Below are 18284 nucleotides of genomic sequence, written 5' to 3'. Positions count from 1 at the left end.
CTTCTGACATTCCCATAAGCTTCACCTGTACTTTGCATTAAATCCTAATTAGTATGCTAACATGCTAAACTGAGATGGTAAACACCATGTGACCGTTGTAATTTTGAGCATATTAGCATGCTGACATTAGCATTTAGCTCAAAGCATCAGCTGTGCCAGAACAGCATCACAGAGCCACTTTCCTGGCTATAGAATCTCAGTCTTGTTTAGTCTGAATTTACTGTTTACAAACTGATGTTATTTGAAAGATTTAAGTTTGATTTACTTCTTTATTTAAATGCTATTTGGCAACTTATGCTTTATGTCAAAATGCCTATTGCTCCTTCACCCATTTGTCAAATGGTTTAAAAGACCAGTAGAATTTAGTGGCATCTAGCGGTGAAACAGCAGATTGCAACCAACTTGCCTGCAAAGCAAGAGAAAAGCACAGAGAAACGGCAGTGGCTGCAAAACCCACGAAAAACAGGAAAGGCCTTGTCTAGAGCCAGTTTTTAAGTTTGTCCCTTCTGGGCCACTGTAGAAACATAGTGACGCATCATGCCAGACTCCACGGAAGAACACCCACAATCAGTGGAGAAACAGCTCAAAACACAGCAGTTGTACACTAATGAAAACATACTTATTAATATTACATTCAATTTCTGCCAACAGATCCTCCTAAATGTTACACACTTAACCTTAAACTCATTTTAGTAAATTTAATGAACACTTGTAACAGCAAGCTACACTGTGTGTCGTGGCTGCGTTGTATATATAACGGTAATATGTGATATACAGTATGCTATTCTGATGTAAGTGTTCGTTAGAAATAATGTCATTTTCAGGTATTTCGGACACTTACTTCTAATTATGAAATGTGTGTTTCATATTTTGTGCATTTCAATAGAGAACTAAATGGGAGTGGATGAAGGCAATCTACATAATTGCAAGAAATACAAATGTATGCATCTTTTCATGCTAATGATATGGCTGTATTTTAAATGCTTTAACCCATAGTCCACAGTGCAGTAACCACTGGTGGGTAATACTGTGCTCAGCACTGTACAGGGGAAGGGAAAGTTGGCAAAGTGCACTGTGTTAAAGCTCTAAGAACGCATGGCATCCAGCCAAGGAGCCCCTGTAACCATTCTGAAGACTCAACTCCGTCTCCTTTGTGTCCTCACTGGAAATACAGAATTGCCTTGAGATGGAGAGTCAAACTAATATTGCAATCTTCTTGACATTATGAAACCAATAGCAGCCTCTCTCTGCCCTCTTTAATCATATTTATGTAGTATGTAGAGAAGGAGAACCCACTCAGGAATCCTTATGCTTCATTACAGCCTGATACAAGTCACGCTAAAGTCATTACATTCGACTTCAGATCCCACCCCACATTACTTTAGTGGAGAAATAATAAATAAATAAATAAATAAATAAATAAATAAATAAATAAATCCAATGGCTAATCAGGGGGTTGATGTCAAGGCACCCAGTGGATTTAAGAGAAGCCTCCATATAGTTAAGAGCAAAAGTGAAGCTCCACATGTTTAAGAAAGCTTCAATAAGAAGGTCAAGTTAGCTGTCCTTTTCACTCAAAATTCCTACTATGTGTTTGGTTTGGACATGGAGAGGAGTAAGAGGAGAAGGAAGGATGTTGTGGTAATAAAAACAGGAGGAGGCTGTAGTGTACAACTTGGATATTTTTCTGGCACTGAATGAATTGCTTCAATACTACTGAGTATTGAAAAATGCCCTGTCATTCGATACCGAATTTCGATACCTAAGGAGATAAATTCATCAGCGTCACTAAGCAAACACACACGGAGCGTGCTCGTATCAAGATCTAATAATACTGGTGATTGGCTGTCTAATGTTCCACATCGCAGAGTCATACGGGAAAAAACACTACATTAACATTACACCCAGATATGAGGAGGTAAAGTCCTTCCCGTTCCAGTGTGCCCCATGCGACCTTACTTTGGAAAAAATATAAACGGTAGGCAGTGGTGAGAGAAAAATATTTTTTGTTCCTATTTGAACTGTGCTATGATACAAGAAACATATGTTCTCCAATTTAAAAGATAATTTTACAAGACAAGAAGATCACAATTGCGGTAGGTTGGTCGTAGTTTAAAAGAGTAACGCACACCAGGGATTGAAGTGATAACGTTTCAGCCTTCAGACCTTCTTCAGGATCAAACATCACAGTTTGTTGTGGTATTGTTTAGTTTTGTGTGAAACTGCTCGGTGAACGACATCTTCCGTCTCAAAATACATGTCATCAACACCAACATCGCTGCCCCTGTTAACATTATCTTACCTCAAGTGTTTTATCCAGCGGCTCTCCGTACTTTTATCAGCTGGGAAGAGAAAGGACGAGTAAGACCTGTTAGCCAGGTGACTACATGCCAGTATGAAAACACAGGGGCATCATAGCTTGAGCAGCTGATGCTAGCTTTTGGAGGCAGAAAGTCATGATGTCACTTTTGCAATTGTGTGTCTTTCTAATTATGTATCTTCAAAATCTGATATTTCAACAGTTTTATGGCAAATGGAAACTTCCTAGACTTGTAAAATTGTTTTTTAAATTGACAAACATCCAATGTGTAATTCATGGTAAAATTCAAACGGGATTATTCATTTTTTCATACTTTTTCTTCTTTGGATCAGGCACACAACTGTTTGTTGGTTAAGGTACTACAAGGAGTTTTTGACTGCTTATGCAACAGTCTCACTTTATTACTGATGCCTCTTTAGGATCTGCGTAAGTAAATGAGAGCATCCATGAGGAGACTTAGGTCAAATCCTTAGTGAAATCAGATGAAACGAGTGTGTTTACATGTTCCCTGGCAAAATTGCAGTGATTAGCATGTAAGCCAGATAAAAGGAAGCAGGAGGATTTTTATTCAGATAGTTTTATATTTGATGTCTGGTTATGGCAGCAGAAACAATTGCACTTTAATCCACAGGTTCCTCCAAAATCAACATATTATGAAAGCTTTAAGGTTAAGGTAAATATAGTGCTATACTGTAGTTTCATTCAGGAACTGGTATCGAAGCAAAGATATCAGGACTGTGACTGATAATGAAAATTCTGAACGACACCCAGCCCTGCTGTAGAGTGAGTACTGTGTACTCACACATTACTGGCCCAGGCATGACTTTTTAACCAAATACTATTCCCAACAGACTGTGGGCAGAGAAGGGGAAAAGATGGAAGGGAAGAAGCAAGAAGGAAGAGGAGGAGGAGCGAGCGGTTTCCTTTCACGCTGTCCCTTCTACTAGCATTCAGTTGGCCTGTCTCCTTCTTAACCAAACAGCCTGGTTGGTCCTAGTCCTCTTGAGTCCTTACGCCCCCCCCTGCAGCTCCGGAACCCTCGTGCTCTGCGAGTTTCCTGTTTGTCTGGTTGAAGACCTGGCCGTTTTTTACTCCCAGGCGGCACACTGGGAGCGACGCAGGAGGAGGAGGAGGAGAAGGAGAGGAAGAAAAGCACGAGAGAGAAGGACAGAGGGGAGGTTGGCGGGGAGAAGGCAAAGGGAGAGACACTGAACACTCCCGAGTTGGGATTGATTTACTTCATTAACCGAGATTACAAGTTTAACTTACAAACCAGAGGTCAAAATTTCTCATTAACAAGGGGACCGTGGAGAACCTCGGGGCTTGGAGACCACTCTTATTACTGACTACACATTTCAATCTGTCTTTGATGTTCCATGTCTGCCTTTCTACCCCCTCTTTCCCCCTCCTATTTTTTGGCAGCGAGGTTGATTTTAATTGTAGCTATAGAACAGAGCATAGTTTGCCTGTAAGCCAGCCTCCACATCTGTAGTGAGTGCAGCTTTAGTGATATTGGGTGCAGTCCATAGCTTGGGGCTAATTTTAATGGTCCCCCCCCTCCCTCCTTCATTGGAGACTCAGATTGTTTTCCACGTGATTCCTGTTAATTTAGCTGGAGGAAAGGGCATCAGTTTTCCTTGTGCTTTTCCCCCTCTCTCCCCATGCCTCTCACTCTATTGCCTCACTCCTTCTTTCTGATCTACAGCCTCAAAGAAAGAAGGTGAAATGAATTCAAATGGAAAAATAGACTGTGCTCACTATTAAATCGCTCGCCTACCTTTGTCCCTCGCATTGCGCCTGGTCGAGACAGATACGAGAAAAGGCAGTGCGGCTGTACAAACCACGGCAATTTAGCTGCTATTGTCGCTTTTTACGTCAACAAACAAAGCTCTTCCTTTGATGTGATAAATGGCCTCAGTGGCAGGATGATAACTACGAGCTCGTAAATGTGTCAAGGATGTTTCAAAGCTCTGAGCATGTTTAACACTGCAGGACATGGTGCATTCAGGCACATTTTACATCGCAGAACCTTTAATGCTAACCTAAGATATACTGAGGAGTCTATCTGTCTTTCATAAGCTAGCAAAGCAGATACCATGCAGTGTAGTCAAGATGCACCAAATAGGAAGAGAGGATATCATAACACACAAAAATCAATGAGGGGGAAATGAAACAGTCAAGTGTTCAAATAATGTGAAATGTGTGAAAGGACAGAGTGTACAGGGTGTGATGGAATAATCATTGTGAATAAAGCTCCATTTGACAGACTGTCCTCTGTCCCCAATTCAATGAGCTAAAATCCATTTTTATCTCTTCTCTGTGCAATATACTGATGGTTATGGAGGAGGAAAGGGTATACCAATGTATGATATGCTGTTACCGTCTCATAGAGTGGTCATCTGCAACAGAACTGTATAGACACTAATTGCTGAGCTGCAAAATACATTGATTAAAGGTGAAATATGTAAGACCCTAGTGTTCAAAAATGAGTACTACAGTCCAAACTGGAGTCATAGACGTTTCCCTCAGCCGTCTCCTTTCCAGACTCAAAGTTCAGGTAGGTTGCCTGCAGGCTGCAGGGACATTGACCCTACATGAGCACACAACTTGAACAATTAAACTTTGACACTGAAAAGTGAAGACTATTCCAACTGTAAGCTTATGAGCTATTTATAACTGTCAATAGACGGTATACACATGAGTCACTGTAGTTACACCCACTGAGTAAAAACACAAAAAAAAATACATCTAAAATGAGAAAGAACCTGTGTGTGATTGACTGATAGATTCAACAGGAAATCAGACTTCCAAAAGCCAAACAAAAGAGATGGAAATTGATCACTATAATTCACAGAAACAACTCAAATTCAGGCAATGAAATGTGAATTTGCAGTTGCGATTTTGTGTCAATTAAATAATTAGCATCTTTTACTTATATTCCATGCAACCGCTGTGCATCCCAAATGCTGCTGCATGCAAACATGTCTCTCTAATAATGTGATAGAATAAAAATATCTGTACAGATCTGTGCACATACAACCAGAATATCCTTTGGTGTTCTTCTCACTTCTCACCAACAAATCCCACCTAGAAATTTTGTATGCCGTCTTTGCTTTGTGTATGTCACGTGCGTGAAACTCTGATTCCCATCCAAAAGTCAAAAGACCACAGTGTCTTTGGTAAGTTGCAAGGATCTCTTTTGAGTCCAACTGCTTTTCATTCATACGATTTAGCGGTTTTCCCTTCTAAAGGCCGCCACGTTGCAGGATGTTTTGCTACTTAGTCTGGCTAAGAAGCAGAGTCCAGTGACATCAGTACCCTCTATTGTCTGTCGATGGAAAGCGAAGCTTGTTATCATGTAAACAAAAGCCCGCTGCTCTGAAAATACACACTCTGGAGTTGGAGTTCAGTGACTGCCTGCGAAACTGCCTGCCAGACTCTTGAACATACTGCTCAATTTAATGTAGTTCTTCTTAATTTATGTTTTTTTGTGACTCATAAAAAGGCACTAACTCATTCTGTGAACATTCAGTATTAATTTTAACTCTATGTAAAGTGAATAAATGTGAAACGGGCAAACAAAAACAGACGTTCTGCACCGGAATGTAAATTTCAAAAGAGAACTTATTAGCTGTACCTTTGTTGTTGGAGAAGCCAGTATTTCAACTCAGCTTTTGTCCTTAATCTCCGATGACATGTTATGGTCACAGTACCCTAAATATATTACATATTTCTCCTTTAAAGAAAAATCAGCTTCTGGCAGTGATGATGAACATTTAATTTTGTGTACATTTCCTATGGAGCTGTATGAGTTTTCGGTGCTTCCTGAGAAAACATACACTAGGAATTAAGATATCCTTTTTCAACAGCTCAACACTTTTTAATCAGGCATTATAGTATTAGTGTCCACATCTTCAAGCTCATGTTTGGAGGGCATTAGAGCCTTCTCCACATTTCCATCCTCCTTCAGCTGCCCTTTGTCGCTGCGCTTCATCCCTCCACCTTCTTCAAGGTAGCTCACCCTTGACTTTTGTGCTGAACTTCAAAAGCCTATGTGTGCTGATTGGAGGGTTAGGGCTGTAGGATGGGGGGACTATTGAGCTGGAGGGGGGGGTTGGTGTGTGTGTGTGCCTGTGCGGCCCCTGCCTGTGCAGTGACCCACCGCTGGGGCCACAGCAGGCCTTCTTCCAGCCAGCCAGCCAGCAGCCCCAGCCATTGGCTCCTTGGAACTAATCCACCCTGCGGAGCCCTGTAAGGCCCCCTTTGTTCCCTCCTGCAGACTAGATCAGGCTGGAGACAGACACTCCAGTCTTGACTGGCTATCAGTTTCACAGCCCGTGGCGATCCACATCCAGGCACAGGCCCAAGCCCGGCCAAGCCACCATCAAATTAAAGGTGGGTGAATAAGGGGCGGGGGGGAGAGGGGGACGGAGTGAAATTGTGTCACCTGAATTCCGTCACAGTCCGAACATGGTGAAAAGGTGGCCTGATGAGGAAAAGAACAAGCAGGAGGGAAGGAATACTGAAGAGGAGGATTTCAACAGGAGCTCTGCCTCAGCGAATAGAGCAGGATCTCAACAAGGCCATTATCTGGCTCCTAATTTGAGCTCTGGCACAGCACTGAAGGGCTGCCTTTGTCTGGGATTAATGCGGAAAGCTCAGGATGCGATGTCAGAGGGAAATAATCAGCATGGGCCCTTCATAACGTTGGCTGCTTGTGCTCCTGGCCAGGGCCCCCCGGCTCATTTCTGTGGAGATGAAATCTATGACAAGCCCCTCAGTGAAGCTGAGAGCAGGCAACAGTCCAGTAACACCCACAGGCCTCCAGGCATCCTGTGACCCCCTTAGAAAAGTCACATTCACTTTGCTCTGGAGAAGGGAAAGAGAACGCTGCAGGCGCTTCCAGCCCATGTGAAATGAAGAAATGTGAGGAGGTGAAAACGAAGTGAAAATAAGTTAAGATTCCTCCTCCGCCCCCTCTGCAATCACTCCAGAGGAGGGGCGCACTGTGACTTCACTTCATTATGCCCCTCTAATTAAACACGAACAGGACGTTAAAAAAGAGATAAAATAGAAACAACTGCAGCTTAATGTATATTCATGTTTATGTTGTGTAACTGCATTTGGGAAAGCAGTTTGAGAAAGCAGATTTTTTTGAATGCAGCAGAAGGTCGCGGGCTAATACCCATCAGGGTAAAACATTCTGAAAGAGGTTGGCACCGCACTCAAGGACCAGAAGTAATGCTTTTATTTTGTTATTTATGCTTTTTTACCGGGTGCATTACTATGCTCCTCTGCAGCATATTGCTGCTAAGCGAAGGATGTGAAGATGCAACTCGATAAGGAGGTTATTAAAATGACCAATTGACATTCAAAATTCAGGCTTATTTTAGATTCATCATATTTACAGATGAATATGTGGAATTTAAATGTTTCCACTGCTGCCTAAAGGAAAATGTGACTTGGTACAGCAACTGTGCATGACTTCATGTATGACCCTGTGCTGGAGAAATACGATCCTCAATTCATTGCTTATGGAACCTCAAACAGGAGACGGTGCTTTATAATAACACAGTTCAGCTTAATTAAGAACAGACTAGGCAAGTCACACGGGAGTATGTCACCATACTGCCTGTAACAAACAGATATCTCCTTCCATCTACGTCACGTTCACCAGCTGAAATCGTGCAGAGTGGTTTATTAGACAGATCCCTAAACTTGACTGATGTTTAACAGGTTAAGCATGAAGAGGATGTGTGGTATTAAGAATACAATAGGACTAAAGCTGTGGGGGGAAGGGAGACCAACAAAGAAGCCCGTCCACAAAACAAACTCACTCTCCCTTGTGCCTCCAGAAAGGTATCGGCTCACAACTCTAATCGGAGATTTCAGAATTGTTCATCTTCATCCACTTTGTAGATACATAAACATGAGAACAATGGTTCAGCAGACGGCACGCTGTCACCAACCCTACAGTGCACTTCACAGCTCCCGCACCTGGATACACACAATCAGCTTGAGTCTATAGGAATAAAGATGCCAAACTGAGACTACAAAATATAAATTTGAACATAAATATGAAATAAAATGAAGGCATGGCTTTATTTCATCTTTTATCATTCATTTTCAATAATTTCACTTGTTCACCTGGAGAGTAAAGTATTCTAATCCAGTGACCTGTTGACTGATGGATGTGAATGTCACACATCTTACCGTTGTATTTCCAGATGCAGCAGATCATCGTTCTCCCACTATTCTCTGTATTTTCTGGTTATGCTAATATTGCTTATTCCATATTTGATTTGGGTGCTTGAATTACAGTATATTACTCCTTTTTCCCTGTTCTATCAAATGCTGTAAACATACGCCTATTCTTCAGTTTCTGATTACAATGATTTGCTATTCATATCTTGGTTTGTGGCTTTGTGTTTCCATTGTGTTGCGCATGGTAGGGCTGGGCAGTTGGACAAATATATCAGCAGGTCCATCGCTGGTTGTTTTTTTTTTGTGTGATTTCTGTCATTTTGTTCAGCTAAATCAATGGCCTGCCTCCAAAATATGAATCAGATTGTTGGAAGAGTGGAAAGACTAATGAAGATGTTTTGGTGAGTTTTATCTTGTTTATCTTTAGAGTTTGAATGGGGGTGTTAGGGCTGGGCTGATGGTGGGCGGTTGTAAATTTTTTACATATTGCCTAACCCTAGTGCATGGCACCTTTGTAGATAAATATTGCTCTTAAATGAATTTACAAATAAAATTGAATCCTAAGACAATCCTAATAATCTATTGGTACAACTTTCAGTTTACCTGTAAGCAAAAAATATACAACAACAACTGACACAGACGCAATCAATCAATCAAAAACAGTTATTTATCTGTTTACCATTGTTACTGTAACACAGAAAAAAAAAACGGAGATCATTTTTTCTCCTCTCACATTCTGGTCACCTCAGTAAACATTAGAGCACATAAAATGTCAAACTGTCAGAGTTTTCTACATGACAACTGAAGAGCCAGACAGAGAGAAAACTACTGGAGAAGTTAGGGTCAGACTCCCTCAGGGACTTTTATTTTTATTTCCAATGTCTATGTTTATGTCTTCTTATGTATTCTGACATCTCAACTACATCTTAAATACATTACATAACTTGAAACAATTAAGCATTTCAATTCACTGCCTGGTTTTACTGCACTAAAAAATTCAGTTGATCAAAAGAAACATTTGTGTTCATTTAAATGAACTTGAAAATGTATTTAAATTGAAGTGTATTGGTAAGGCCAAGCCACATTATTGTAACATATGTTTACACCTACAGCAGTTTATAATTATTATATTGTTCTACCTCTTTTGCAACATTTTTACAGTAGTGAATGTTTACACTTAAAGTAACTTAAGTATTTTTTAACAATCTTTAAGCTTTGCACTGCCTTAGCAATTTTTCTTTACACTATGCAGTAAGTTTTGCACAATATTGCTCTGTCTGTACATTTTCAGGCCCAGCATGTGACCCTGACCCAGAAAGCACACTGGGACTGATCATAAAGCTTACGTGGTTGCAGATTTGATGCATTTTATGTAGTCCTGTGTAGTCTCTGCATTTTATATAGTCTTGCTAAGTTTTGTATAATCTGACTTGGTTCTGTGTTGTCTCTTCTGTAGTTGCATGTAGCACTTTGGCCCCTGAGGAACGTTATTTTGTTTCACTATGTACCAGCTGTGTATGGTTGAAATGACAAATGAAGACACTGTCTACATGTTATTCTATCAGCAGTGACTAAACGGGTTAGAGAGGCTGTTCCTGTATACATTATATATAAACAATCAATTTATTTGTTTTTTTAAGAAATGAGCAGTCTAACATTGGTTGGCTGGCTGGGGCACTAAACTTATTTCTGTATTGGGAAAATATGTGGCAAGATGTGTTGTTGAACACTGATTTATAAAAATTCATGACAATAGCTATTAGGCAGATTAATAAAATAGGAAAACTAGAGTGGGTAAACAAAAGTTCAAAACATAAGCACATTTAATTATTTGGAAATAGTGGGAAAAACCTAATACATAATTTTGCATAATCTGTAAGTACACTTGAAATGCTACTGTAGATTATTGATTAAGTGTCCTAGGAGCAATGCTGGTCACTGCACTTATGTTATTAATGTTGGAAAACTTTGACAACAACCCAGTGTCAAGTCTACAACATACTACATTCTGTGAAAAGTGACTGATGTACAACCTAACCTTGGAAATCACTGCTTTACCTGCAGTTATGGATTATTTCTTATTCACTGTCTTGCAGATACATACAGTCTTCGGTGACTCACTTTTTGCATATCCAGCAACCCTCTATGGCTGAACTGACTTCAATCAGGACCATGCAAATTACCAGTGAAAGCTGTCTACACAAAAATACACTGCAAAAATAAAACAAGATCATCACCTTTTCATCACAAATGCACTGAATCCTATTCTGCTTGAATATCTAAAATATATTCCCTATACTATAAGTGAAATAAAAAAAAAGCTTGCAACTTTTTGGTCAGAAATATTTCTGCAGAACGTTTTGTGAAAATGGTGTTGTTGAAGGTAGATATAAAGCCATCACCAGTAACTGGTTATGAACTAAAACAACAGATAATACAGCATCAAGGTGAGTTGTTTTAGTTCTTACCTCTGTCCCTGATGGGGTGGCCCCTGGTGAATCCACTTTACGTTTTTTGCGGGGTCCGATGGCGGCTAGTGCTGTAAGGTTGGCATCTCGCTGCCTCATCTGGGCCAGTTCCTGTTGTTGCATCTGGAGAAGACAATACAAAGATTAGAAGAAAAGTACCCTCTACAGTATATGTGGTGTAGTGTTGCCCCACTATCACAAGGCTGTGTTTGGGTAAGTACATCATGTGTAAGGTATCGATATGCACCACTGACCCCAGTGTATTTAATGTCTCTAAACAAAAAGAGAATTTTACATCTATATCTATCCATATCTTGATTAAACATACAATATATAAGTTCTGCCACTAGGGTTCAACAATGACAAGAGATGTGCTTTGATGACGCTGTGAATGATGAGATCATGTTCATGGACGAGGTAATATTAAAGTTCCTTCCTCACTCTCTGACGTATTTGATGTTTTTTTTTCCCGGATGTTACAGCAACAAGCAACTAGCTAACAATGTCTAGCAGGAGACATACCACTCCCTTATATAAATGACATATTCTTCTGTGTTTGAATATTGTCAGAAACATTTAGGATAATGCAAGTACACAACTCAAAAAAATTATATAAAATATGTGTAGCGTATTTAGACATTTTAAGGCAGAAATGATACATATGACAGCTTTAACATACATTGTTCAGTTGGGTTGTCAAAATATTTTAACACAAAACTATACTAGTGTGAAAAAATCATACTCAATACCTCTTTCAATACCACAAAAAGAAAAAGTCCTGTTTTTTATTTATTTATTTTTTTTAATTAACCTGCACACACTGCTGGTTCATAAAAAGTCTCTTAATACTGATGGGGTTTGCTATGCTGCAGAGATTTCAGGCACAAAAATCTTTTGGTCTTGAATGACCACTTAGATGTTCTTTTTAATCTCTGCAGTGCTTTCAATACTATCAAATGTTAGAATTTTATTGTTTTAAACAATTTGGTACTGAAAAGTGTTGAAGCCTTGATACTTTGGACTAGGGCTGCCTGATAGGGTAAAAAACTCATATTGCAATTATTTTAACTGAAATTGTGATTGCAATATGCAATATGATTAGTGGAAATGACACATTTTGCAAAACAATTTTCGATAATATTGTGATTAATTGTGCAGCCTTACTTTTGACAACTTTCACTGTATTTATTTTGGAGGCTTTGAAGATAACAATACCTCAGCTTGCATAAAACAAATACGTAACAATCCTGACAAAAATATCTGTGATACAGAATTGCCACAAGTTAGCTTTTTTACAAACTAGCACTGATGTTCACAACCTAAAATACATGACTTTCTTATTCTGTATCACATAAAGGTTCATCTTGCCAATTATTTGGAGCCAGACAAGTGACTGCAAAAATTTTAGGAGAATTTGCAACCAAAACTGTCACATTTCAGAGCGCCACACGACATGGTGAGAGTGAGTGAGCAATGACAAAAGAATAGGATCGAATGTAACAAAATAAAACATAGGGACATAAAGCAGAAAAATATTCCTTGTACAGTTGTATAAGCTCTCCCCCAAGCTGAACAAAATGGAAGCCTGTTGTCAGCCATTAACAGAGCTACTGTCAAAGATCGAGTGTGTGAATGTGTGTTTGTGTAGTCACATGGTTCCATTATGATTTTTGTAGTTTGTGATGTATAAGGGGGAAGTTGTGGGGAGGCAATGCCCAAGGTAATGTCATGTCTAGCCGCAGGGCTAAGGGGGAACCCAGCGTCGCTAGGAGCTGCCCTTTCTATTGGGTGGATGTGTGAGGGCCTGGGGCCACGGCACAGAGGGTGTTAGCCCTCCCTCCAACATGCAAACACAGTGCGCACACACACACGCACAATCACACACACACATGCCTATCAATCTTGGCCACAGCACAGGGAATGCCTACCCACCAGCTTGCCTGCGTGCCTGCCCGCTGGGGGGAGAGAGGCCTGGGTTGAAGTGAACAGGGACAATCAATGTGCGCTTTCATGTCTTTCATGTTCTTTTATGTTATCTCTCAGCATGCGTTCACTAGGCGCTGGTGTTTGTGTGAGGCATGTATGTTGTCTGATCAGGGGAAAATTTCATGTTACTTTCAGATGGCGCTCTGTAAAAGGTTGCTTTGGTGTTTAAAGTCTGATCTAAAATGTGCATGCAGTTGCCTCTGATTTTTTCCTAAAACCCCGGTGGCAAGGCATGCCCTTTAGGGTGTTGCCACTTCACATTTAGCACGGCGGAACTGTTGAAAGATTCAAACACGCTGACAACACAAAGTAGGGGAAATAATAGCACCGAGCAGCTGAATATCTAAACCACATTTATTTGTCCGTTTTTAAAATGGATGGTGGTGAAAACGTGTATACTGAAGTTAAAAGCAAATAATAAATAGTAGCAATGGTCTGGACAAGTCCACGAAGTCATTCCAGGCAGCTTCTAGTTGAGAATCAGGCTTTTAATGCTATGCAAATGGAGACAGAGGGTATAATGGAGTCAGAAACTGAGGCAAACAGGCTGGAGATGATTATTGCCCTTGTCCACATGGCAAATGTAGCATTAATGTTATCAATGCTAACCTTATTAGGCTTTGCCACAAACAACACACAAATCTCTCCGGGGCTGACCTTAAAGAATCCCGCTGCAAAGTGAGCTGGGAGAGAGCGATAGAGCAGAAGAGAGAAAGAGAGAGAGGTCCGCTATCTCACTGATGGCACCAGGATGCCGGCATCTCCGCCTGGCAGTTGGCACCAGGCATGGGCTCCCAGCGCCCACAGCAACTGCCTGCATTTTCAGATTTATGACTGTATGATAAATGAAGACTTCACTTTACCATCTGCAACCCTCCAGTCTGCGTTTCCCGTCAATAAAGAGCCGCCATGACACAGGGAGGCTGATTTCTGATTTCAATCTGGTGCCACTATGCCGAGGCTACCTTCCTTTAATGAATGCCAACTGATACAAGCCAGAGTGGATCCAGCCTTTGTTACATTTGTTTTCAACCACCATTTAATTCAAACATACAAATGCAGTACGTTCATCCAGACACACACAGGTGCACAAATGCTATGAGGTAGAAGCTATAGCTATGAAGGAATGTAGATGTTCAAAACAGTGTCAGCCCATACATTGCTGTCATAAACTTTCCTGAACTGTGCAGGGTTTGTTTTAGTCATGAGGTACCATTCTCTGATCACCATTCACTCTGCATATCATATTTTCTTCTGCCATAGCTTATATTTTTTTCTTATGCCTAGACAGTACGAATTGTTTTGTTTATTAGAAGTTATCGAATAACAACAATAACTAAGGTTAATTGTTTGTTTTATCTTTATTTAAAGTAAATGAATCAGAACAAGGAGGAAGGTAGACCTTTTCCGCCAAGTGGTTCTGGTTCAAGCCCCTAATTTGGTTCCTTTCAGGGCATTTCCACCAAAAATAAATTGGTTCGGAATCTAAAAACAGCAGGTTTTTCTTGGGAACAAAAGTGAGCATGAGTCTACTGAGGCCGTTGTGCATTTTGCCATACCCTCTGTTGATTACATCCTTGATCACAGTGGTTCCGCTGAAAACTTGTGGAAATGCGGGATGGTTCACCAGATGGAATGAAACCAATTCAAGATCGGTTAATTTGGTGGAAAAGGGCAGAGTGTGTTATAGATGTGAAGCAACAAGCACTCTTGTATATTGAAAATAGTATGACAAACTGAAATCAAACCCTGCAAGACAAGAATCTCTGAGTACCTTCTGGACGACCCTGTTGGCAATGTTGAGCCATAGGCGAAATCACCACCAAAAACTGCAAAAGGTCACTTCAGAGATTCGTTCCAGACTTGAAGAGTAACCAGCTGGCAGGATGCATACATTTGCCAGGTCCGATCAATGGTAACGCATAAATATCTGCTGTTCCAAAGTCACGTAAATACCAGTGCTTCCAGTCTGCCTGTATGCCCTTTTAAAGCAGGGAACTGGAACTTGTAAAGTCAAATTATTAGCAAAGGTCAGGAGATATACAACATTTTCAAGATATCCCCCAGAATCAATCTACAGCTTTGTTAGAAAGAGGTTTGATGCACAAAGCACAATGTCAGGTGATGATGTCATGGTCAGTGTGGAGAAGCAGCAAGTGTATGCAAACAGATATTTACATTTCTGAGAAAACACAAGTCGCAGTTGCACAAAGCTTTCTTACAGATGTTGAGCGACCTGCTTAACACATATCAGTTAACACCTTGATTTCACTGATACCAATCAGATCAGGGCCTGTATTTATCAACACTCTCAAAATCACTCCTAATCTGTGCTGAAAGTTTGATTACAGCTTGAAATACACTACTGGATTAAACTTCATTAAACACACACTCACTGCAAGAACTAAAAGCTCTCCTTTGAGAATAAATAACATTATTCAATGTTTTATGACCATAGCAAAAAATATAACATGAAATTACCAACTACCCATCCCCAAAATACAGTCTTTTCCTGCTATGATGCTTGAAAAATCTAGGCTCTGGATATCACATTACATGTATTCATCAGATTATTCGTGTCATGGGGTTATGTCCTGGAAGATTCGTCCAAAATCATATTCAAATAAGACTAAGACCTCTAGTTTGAGGGCAGTGGAAGTTAATATTTATCAGCAGCTAGGTTTGCCAGTCGAAAACACAGCAGCTGAATCAGTACAGCTGAAGCGAACAAACTGAAAGGTGGAGCTGAGCAAAATGAAAGCTAAATAACATTAGGAATGTTTTTCATTGTTCATGTTTGTTATTGCCTTGTTTTCTGAACTGATTCAGGCTCTTTTGCAAATGTGAATTATGTTCACTGCATTGTCAATGTGGGGTTTTCATTAATTCAGTATTTATCTATGTGTTAATGCAGATAGAGGTAGTTTGAAGGAAATCTAATCCTTTTTTAACAACATGCTACACATTTGACTGCCTGTAAGAAAAAATCAGTGGTCCATGCATGTTTTGATTTTACTGTTATTTACATTGCTACAAATACATTTAATTGAATAAATAAGGAAACATGCAATGGCAACAGCTACACATGTAGATAATGTGGCTGGTTGCTCCTTAAATTTCGCTACTTTTCTCTTTGAATCTCTTCTGTTTTGGCTTTATTGCTGAAACATGTATAACCTACAACAGAAATACACTTGCAGACACAGGAAGAATTAAGTGCAGGGTTTGGATTAAAGAGCAGCAGACCTTGAGGCGATCAATGCACATGGCGTCTTTCAAACATGCAATCAGATCAGCTGGACGCTCCACCACAGACCATTCCAGGAGGGGAGGAAGTTAGCGGGGACAAGAGCCATGCTACACCTGGGACTTAAGACCAGAGACTGACTATACTCCGAGCTGACAGGACACAACACACAAGACTCCAGCAAAACCACGGGGAGGAGGACCCAGTGTTTACAACGATGATGCTTTGTGCTCAAATATAGTCAAAGTTGATGGACAAGGTTTCCCAGATGTCGAACTTTTAATATGAAGATTTCGACCATATTACGATCACCATCTTGTTACTGCTGTTTCCATTCAACCTCACGAAAATTTAAAAAATGCACTGCAGAATTATTTCCTGGGAGATTAATGTAATAAATATATATATATATATATATAGTTTTATGTCACTGTTTTAACCTTTATTCTATTCCATTATGAATTTAATTAACTGTCTATATATATATTGTATTTGGTGTGTAGCATGAAGGAAATACAACTCTAATTTTGTTTTACTACCCTGTGTTGTGTAATGATTATAAATGACCTTGATTCCTTGAAGTGGGCAGAATGTGTGCAACTGAAAATAATAGCATTTATTTGTCTGTCTTACTGTTGATTTTTCAGTTAACTGTTTTCCACAACTTGTCTAACCTCAAGCTCTGCACCCATAATAGATTGGTAAAAATGTCCATCAAGAACTAAATACGAAATAACAACACAGAAGAGAGAGCTGTATGTTCCATTATGACGCAAAAATGTCCAAAACACGGCAAGAACCTTCGAGCGCTCTGATACGCTTGGAGTGAAGAGGGGGGTGAGCTGCAGGAGCCATGATGGCCAACCTGCCGTTCTCCATCTCTGCTGTTTTTAACAAAGGCTTTTCTCTCCATCCTCCCTCCCTCCCTCCTCCTGGCCTGAGGGGCTGCTCGCGGCCCCCCAGACGCTTACAGACAGATGTCCTTGGTAGAGCAGAACACGCTCTGCTTGACGTCACGGAGCAGCTACGCGGCTGTGAAGGAAGCTAAAGGGCTGTCTGCCCTGCAAAGACTGCAGAATAAAAGCCAGACCATGGGTTTTGAGCTGGTCTGTCTCATACCCTCCCCCTAGAAAGCTCCGGTCCAACAGGACACAGCAGGGAGCTTCTCGGTATATAGACATAACATATGCCACTTTTGGTAAATGCCTTCTTTTTCCCCAAAGAGCCTTGGTAGAAAGCATAGACTTTAAAGAAGGGTGGCTCTTATCAGGGCTCTAACTTTTGGACTGCTAGCCTGAGATATAGGTAATCATGGAAGTGTGGAGTGGAGTGTGTATGTTGAAAAGAATTGAGCTACATCTAAATGAATGACTAAAAATATTCAAAATTATTTTCGGACATGGTAGAAAACCTGGGTATTGTCAATGCTATTACTAGAAAGTAGGGGTGTAACGATCCATCAATCTGGATCTATGTATCAACTTAATGATCAAGGATCGAATCTCATTGATGCAAACTTAAAAGAAAATCAATTGGTACATCATGTTTAAGATACGCCTTTATTTTGAAATTCCCATGGCAAGTCTGTGTCACTGTTTCTGTCTAAGTCTATCTCCTTCCTAAACATTCAAACAGTGTTAGTGCCAGGCAGAGAATGGCAGGCAGCCAACAAAAAGATAGGAAGAACATCAGGAATAAATCAGCAGTGTGGGAATATATGCAGTGTCGTTACAAGATTAAATACTCAGGAAACATGACGAACCAGCCTGGTATGGGGTCTGTTACCTTGTAATTATTTATATGGATTTACAGTTACTTAAATTGTGTTTTTTTATGGCCAAAAGCAGAGAAGAAAGGAGTGAAAGCTTCTTCTGTAAACAATGGCACCTCCTGAAGAGGTTAGAGGTTAGCATCAGTTATATTTCTTCATTGAAAGTAGGGCAAAGATCATCACTGAAGGGTTTTATCGCTAAAATTTTTTTTGCTCTTCTTGCGACTGGCTTTGGCTCCGTGAGTTGATGTGACTGGTTGAAGTTAGCCCATGTTAGACATGACAGAT

The 18284-nt window shown here is 40.2% G+C and overlaps 1 protein-coding gene across 5 annotated transcripts in view; it reads right to left on the bottom strand.

Annotated features, from left to right (window-relative positions):
• Positions 1–18284, bottom strand: part of LOC146333220 (transcription initiation factor TFIID subunit 4) — a 122000-nt gene that overhangs the window by 24303 nt on the left and 79413 nt on the right. For all 5 annotated transcript variants that reach the window (XM_084720977.1, XM_084720994.1, XM_084721012.1 and 2 more), the window contains one exon: positions 10993–11115. In XM_084720977.1, the coding sequence (XP_084577103.1) occupies positions 10993–11115 (123 nt within the window). The remainder of the gene's footprint in view (positions 1–10992; positions 11116–18284) is intronic.

Source organism: Lutjanus erythropterus, chromosome 1, assembly GCF_056507025.1.
Source record: "Lutjanus erythropterus isolate fLutEry1 chromosome 1, fLutEry1.hap2, whole genome shotgun sequence".
NCBI lineage: Eukaryota > Metazoa > Chordata > Actinopteri > Lutjaniformes > Lutjanidae > Lutjanus > Lutjanus erythropterus.
The sequence above is the reverse complement of the archived record's forward strand: the minus strand, read 5'-3'. Positions and strand labels throughout refer to the sequence as shown.